Source organism: Hordeum vulgare, chromosome 2H (genome assembly GCF_904849725.1).
Source record: "Hordeum vulgare subsp. vulgare chromosome 2H, MorexV3_pseudomolecules_assembly, whole genome shotgun sequence".
Taxonomy (NCBI): Eukaryota; Viridiplantae; Streptophyta; class Magnoliopsida; order Poales; family Poaceae; genus Hordeum; species Hordeum vulgare.
The window spans coordinates 45,813,776-45,820,841 of NC_058519.1; the positions used below are offsets into that span (position 1 = coordinate 45,813,776).

At 50.4% G+C, this 7,066-nt stretch overlaps 2 protein-coding genes across 2 annotated transcripts; both read right to left on the bottom strand.

Annotated features, from left to right (window-relative positions):
* Positions 1-2,314: 2,314 nt before the first annotated feature.
* On the bottom strand, positions 2,315-3,284 carry LOC123429482 (protein SRC2-like). Its single transcript, XM_045113510.1, has one exon. The coding sequence runs from the start codon at positions 3,140-3,142 to the stop codon at positions 2,387-2,389; it is 756 nt and encodes a 251-aa protein (XP_044969445.1). The 5' UTR covers positions 3,143-3,284; the 3' UTR covers positions 2,315-2,386.
* A 2,057-nt stretch (positions 3,285-5,341) lies between these two features.
* On the bottom strand, positions 5,342-6,824 carry LOC123429484 (protein ASPARTIC PROTEASE IN GUARD CELL 1-like). Its single transcript, XM_045113511.1, has one exon. It carries the CDS (start codon positions 6,757-6,759, stop codon positions 5,446-5,448), a length of 1,314 nt encoding a protein of 437 aa, XP_044969446.1. The 5' UTR covers positions 6,760-6,824; the 3' UTR covers positions 5,342-5,445.
* Positions 6,825-7,066: the final 242 nt, after the last annotated feature.

The window sequence follows — 7,066 nt, forward strand, 5'->3', positions numbered from 1 at the left end:
TGAAGGCCTTTCGGGTAGAAGCGAATGTCCGTCGCGAAACACGTTTTTTTTGACATCTTTCAAATAAACCTAATTTTTTATGCACTTGTACCATCATGACATGTATGAATGCCTAGTTTAATTTATTTTCTAACAATGTAAGCATTTTATATAATTTTATGGATGAAAACCCCGAAAATAATGGGACGTGACGCAAATCAATTTTTTAAGCTCATGAAATTATTATACAAATATTTCCACCTAATACATAAACACTCTTTAAAAATACTTAAAGGTTAACATGAACATTAAGTGCATGAATGATTTCTTACATTATGATGGGTATTTTTTAATACATTTAAAAACAATAATGAGTCAAATCTTCATAATTTTAAAATCATAATAATTTTATCATTTTTCAATATTTTTAAATTCATTATTATTTTTATAGAATCTTTGTCATTTTCATATTTTGTTGCATCTTTTTATATTATAGCACCTTCGGATATACTATCACATAAAAAATATTTAAGCAAATTATAAAGAAACAATTCAAATTCCATTCATTTTTAGGATATATGACATCAATTCGAACGGAATTTTATATAAAAAACATAATCTAATCGTCTTCCTCATCACTGCTGGTAAGGTCGATAACTGTCGCGTCGTCGCCGCCGTCCTCGTCGCTGCTCAGAAGCCATGCATCCTCCTCCGTCGCCGCCTCCAGCGCCACGGCGTGCTGCACCGCCGCCTTTGCCTGCTCTTCGTCCAAGGCCTCCTCTGCAGCCGCCCGCGCGGCCATCTCCGCCGACTTCGCCAGCGTCGCTAGCAACCCAGGCATGTGGGCGGGGTCGCCGTCCTGGTGTAGTGTCGCCTACTTCGGCGGGAGCGGGACCTCCGACGTGGTAGGTGGGGTGGTGGGCGCGGCTGCACGACGACGGGAAGGACCGTCCTCCCAGGAGATGTCTCCCACGGGGACACCACGGGCGGCGCGCCTGAACGCCCCGACGACGGTGTCGAAGCTCTTCCCGGTACAGAAACGGCGACGACCTTTCCTCTTGTACCGGTCGCCGGGGTGTCGCCGGAGCTCCTCCCTCGACGCCGGTGGGCCGAGGGTTGGGTAGCCGTCGGCGGAGATTCGCCACGGTCGTGGCAGCTTCGCCGACGGCGGCACGTACAGGCTGAACCGGGACAGATCTTCGGTCTGGCCGACGGTCAGGCTGGACGGCCAGACGCCGCCCGACGCCACACGGTCACTGCCAGAGCCGCTCAACATGGTGGCCGCATCGAGAAGGAAGAGAGGAGGAGGGGGTGGTGATGGTCGCGCCGAGAAGGTGGCCGCATCGAGAAGGAGGAGGAGGGGGTGGTGATGGTCGCACCGAGAAGGAAGGGGGAGGATGGGGTGGTGCTGGCCGGGACGGGGCCGGCATCAATTTTTATAGCTCCGCATGGGCAGCAAAGGCGCCCGGCGGCCGAACCGCGACGTTAATGCACGTGACAGCCAAGGTTCCGGGCGGCCGAACCGCGGTGTTAATAAGCGTTGTTGACAAGGCACCGGGCGGCTGAACAGGTCAGCGCGCGGCAGCCGAGGAAGAAGGCGGCGGTGCGACGCGGCAACCGAGAAAGCAGGCCACGGTGTGGCGCGGCATCTGAGGGATAAGGCCGCGGTGCGGCGCGGCATCCGAGGAAGAAGGCGGCAGTGCCAGCGTACGGCGGGTGAGGCGGCCGGCTGGTCACCGGACGCGGCAGCCGAGGAAGAAGACGGTGGTGCCAACGCGCGCGTCAGGCAAGGAAGAAGGCGGCGGTGCCAACACGCACGGCAGGCGAGGCGATGTGCCGTTAGCCGCCGTGATTCGCGCCTGCATTACGTGGGATTATTTATTTTAATAAAAAAACCACCGTATGCGGATACGTACGGCTGCGTGGGCGGGCAGGTACTTTTTAAAATATGCCCTGTCCTTAATTTTGAAAAGGCATCGGACGATCTGAACTGTTTTTGTGTTAGGGATCTATTGAAGCAGAAGTGAAAATCAAATAGTTATGTGCATCTTTAGTTTGATCCAAGGCCTTGATTGTCAGATATATACGAATTCGCCTCCTGCGTATATCTGTGCTCTAACTTCGCTTCCACCGCCGCACTTTGGATCTCGTATCCATGCGGTTCTTGTCAGTTTGTAATGTAATGTGAGCTTTGAGGTTTCATCACTCGCAGAAAAAGGAATCGATCGATTAAGCAAGTATATATACTGCAATGAACAGCACGTTAATTAACAACACAGTACAGACAAAGTAGCTATCAGGAAGCTAGCTAGACCGTGTGCATTTCACGATCCTGATGAATCTGCGCAGTTTTTATTCAAGTTTGACCTACTTATTTAGAGACTGATAATATGAATATGCAAAGTTTTCAGAAGGCGACCCCTGCACCGTCGGCCGTGGGCTTGTACCCGGAGTCATGAGCCGTCTTGTCCGACGGCGGCATATCGCTGAACACCATCCCGCCGAAGCCTCCGCCGAGAAGCCCCGCGCCGAGCCCCAGCGCGAAGCTGCCGTTCCTTACGTAGTTCTTCTGTGCCGGCGAAGCAGCGGCCGCGCCACAGCCTGCAGCTGGCTTGGGCGCCGGTGGCATGCGAGCACACGCCTGAGGATAGTAATGCCATGGCGGAAGCTCGTACCCCATGACCGCGCCGTCGTCCCAGCACAACTCTTTGTCCTGATGGGGCAGCGGCGCCATCACGGGGCCGAAGCGGTACGCCACGGTGAGCATGCCCCGGTGCTCGGTGCAGTGCACCTTCCGGACCGGATACGACGCGCAGCGCGGCGTCGGGCCGGTGCCGCCGACGCAGGCGCAGGCGAGCAGGTCGGCGAGAGGGATGAACACCTCGCCGACGTCGTCGAAGCCGAAGAGGCGCTCGGTGCGGAGGAGCACGTGGAGGTAGGCGCCCGCGGCGGAGGCCTTGGCGGCCGTGGGCGGGACGGCGAACAGGAACGTGTCGTCCCACGTCGGGTGCCTGGCGCCGTCGCGGTCGGTCTTGCTGCGCTGCCGCGTGCGAGGGTCGCCGAGCACGGACGTGATGGCGTACACCTCCATGCGGCTGAACACGTTGACGTCCATCAGGCTGTGACCCGACACCAGCGTCAGCTCGAGGACCCTGTGCGCCATTGCTCTCTCGGCCCTGTTGGAGAAAGGGAGACAACGCACTACGTGGCTAGCTGCGAGCTTTGCCGTACTGGACTATGGCGGCCATGGCGCGCAGGGGTATGTATAGGGGACGGACGGGGCCACCTTCCAGCGACGTATTACGAGTCGGCTGCTCCAAGTTTGGCGCGCGGGCTAACATTCATATATGCATGGATGTGCACGCATCCGATGCCAAGGGAAATTTCAGCAGAATGTGCGCAACAGCTAGCTTGTTGCTGACATTTCATATACAAAATTCTACTTAAATTTTATATAAACTCTAAAGATCTCATCTAGAACACCTATGGTTGAATCACTGAATTTGTACTCCCTCCGTTCCTAAATATAAGACCTTTTAGAGATTATACTATAAACTACATACGAATGTACATAAACATATTTTAGAGTATAGATTCACTCATTTTGTTTCGTATGTAGTCTTCTAATGAAATACCTAAAAGGTCTTATATTTTGAAACGGAGGGAGTATAAGACTGCAGTTAGGTTGCTTCTGATGAAAGATTATTGTGCTACTTCTTTCCCACCGATATGACGCGACATATAATTTTCAAAACTACTGCAAGAGTGGAAGGTGCATGATATTTTCCACTAGACTAGATATCGATGGAATACAATTCACAATCATAACTGTGGACCAGCTGCATGTCCAATTGTCCAGGAAGAACTGACAGAAAGAACTTCATGAATGATGTATTTTTTCAGAAAGGTGGAATTCTATAATTACAAGTATATATTCTTATTTAGATGATAACTAGGTAACGAAGTTATTTGATTAAACTTGTGAATTTAAACGCTGGATAAAATCATTAAACTGAAGGACTAGACAAAATGAGCACCTAAGAAAAAAAATCATTTCTCAAATTGAACTTACAAATGACAATGAAACAAAACAAAACTCATAATTTTAGAAATGCTGTCAATATATTCAGATCGAGTGTTGATTAATCAAACTCAAAACGCAGAGCTTGGGGTCGGCTGTCGCACCAACAAGCCAAAAACGTTAGCTTGGCTCGGCCTATTGGGTTGAGCCCAAAATCTCGACTCGCCGGTGCAGACCCATCTTTGATTCTACACAGAATATATTACTCCCTCCGTGGCTCCGTTCCATACTAATTGCCACCCAAACGGACGTATCTACCATTAAAATATACTTCCTCCGTTCCTAAATATAAGTCTTTGTAGAGATTTTACTAGTGGACTATATACGGATGTATATAGACATACTTTAGAGTGTACATTCAATCATTTTACTCCGTATGTAGACACCTATTGAAATCGTTTAAAAGACTTATATTTAGGAACAGAGGAAGTATAATAGATATTACATTCATTTCAGCTGCAACTAATATGGGATCATGGGAATAGTAGAAGTATAAACAGAAATTCTGCTTGGCATGACTGGTCAACAAACAAACAATAAAAAAAGTAGTCCAATACAATTTTTCATTGCATCCACTTAAATTCAATCAGACCAAAAAATGAAGATTATTCTTGAACAAAGAATTCATTGAAGAAAGAAATAATAGTATAAAAATAAACCATACTACTACTATGTCATGAATTGAGCGGAAGAATTCAGCCTGCTCGGGGAAGAGGCAGAACCGCGAGTCGGCCGAAGATGAGTTGAGCCAAAGAATTCATTGAAGAAAGAAATAATAGTTGCTCTGGGAAGAGGCAGTATGAGAACGGACGTGGACCAACTCATCTTCGACTGCGCACACACGACGGACGGGCTCGAGCGCCTCAGCCACGGAGTAGCTAGTGTAGTAGTAAAAGGAAAAAAGACAGCGGATATTTCATGGAGTACTTGAATATCCCACGAAATGCTTCCAAAAAAAGGTTAAGGGGGTACGAATGCACCGATCTTACTACTAATTAAATTCAGCATTATAGTATTCTAGGATCCATTAGGCTGGTCATAGTGGGGGTATCATAACTAATAACATAGTCTTAGCACTAGTAAACATGCATGGTGATGTGACAAGTAATTAAAGAAGAGAGAGGATTATAGTAACATAGGTAGATACCGTAACATGTTAAATGTTATGCTACTATGTGTCATGCATGTTAATAAATGAGATCATCTATGATACTAATTTATGATACTATGCACTATAAAGATATTATCATACAATAGTAACATATGCATGATACTACTATATGTTACTCTCCACTATGAACAGCCTTATTCATTATTTTTAAACTGTTCGCCCACAATTCATGCACCAACCAATGATAAATGCATTCGGCGCAGAAACATATACTCTAGGATCTAGACGTGAACCGGGTGTCAGCATTACAATTCTCCTGGGCAAAGTAGAGACGATTGGCATGGAGGTCAAACGTGAACCGCGTGTCCATCTGCTGCGCCGCGCCGAGCACCGTCATCTCCTCGTCCGGCATGACGGTGAAACACAGGAGCCTGGCGGTCACCTTCCGGAACAGCAGTTCCGGCTTGATGAAAAGCTTGGCTGTGTCTTCGTACATGTTGATGGTCAAGCTCGGGAGGTGCACGTGGCCCCACGAGACAAAGCAGAGGCGGTGCCCCTGCACCTGCGCCTTCGCGCGGCGCGCCCCTTGCTTCTGCATGTTCGCCACGACCTCGGCCTCGACGATGTCGTATGCCTGGCGAACCAGCCTTGTCAGCGGAGTCCCCGGATCGACGACGGACCCCCCTCGTCGGGTTTGAAGGTTCCGCGTGAACATCGCCGGCTGTAACCTCATAATTCTTCTCCCGTTCAAGCTGATGCCGACGACGCGGATGTGGTACATGCCGCCGGAGCCCGGTCCCGTGAAGAGCAGCGACGTGCTGTGCGCGTGGTCGTGCCTCGGGATGTCGCGGCCGAAGCGGAGGAACCCGTGCTTGGCGATGGGGTGGCTCTGCTCGGGGAAGAGGCAGTAAGAGAACCGCGAGTCGGCCAGCCCGCGCGCGGTGAGCTGGCTCAGGAACGACATCGGGTGCCTGCTCAAGCTCAGGGCCCCAGCGAGAACGCCGTGGCTGAGGCGCTCGAGCCCGTCCGTCGTGTGTGCGCAGCCGAAGATGAGTTGGTCCACGTCCGTGCTGTGTCCTCCTGCGCCGGTACCGGCGAAGGCGAACATGTCGCTGCCGAGGTAGCCGTGTGCGGCGACGTTCCAGGTGGTGGTGTAGAAGCTGCACCGGTTGCCGACGGAAGGGGTGTAGGGGGGCGTACACATGGGGTCCGTTGCCTTCATGTGCTTGTAGCGAGGGGACTCGGCAGAGTCGAAGACGGCGCCCTCCTGCCGAACCTCGGGCACGCAGGGCTGGCACTGCATCCACGTCAGATTGCCGACGAGGTCCAGCCCGAGCTTGTAGAAATGCCGGGTTTGGCCGGAGCCCACGCCGACGAGGACGCCGTACAAGGGCCACCCCACGGGTGCTATGTGCGGACCTATGCTCGTGAGGTTCGCGCCAAGCTGCCCGTCGGCTGTTTCCTGGTTGGACACGACAGGCAGACTGAATCCGGCGCTCGGTGGTGCCACATTGCCGACGGTGCCATGGCTGGACGAAATCAGCAGAGCAAAGAGGAAGCAAAGCTTATAGGCATATAAAATAGACATGGTTGCTATGATCGATGAGCAACCAGGAGGAGAGAGACAGATTTAGAATGCCTCCTTCGTTTGGAGGCCGTGTTCTCCAATTAGTGTAAGAAGATATACATACATGGCTTAATTGCGCTGACGAGTATCTGATGTGAATCTGAATTGTGTACTTCAAACATTAATGCATGTATTACTTAGTGCATCGAAGATACAAGAACGGCTAATTAATTAAGATACAAGGGCGGCTAATTAATTAATCCATCTCTGGAGTATGGATATGCATGCATTGGTGAGGCGCGCAAGTAGATGCTGATTGTGTGGGCTG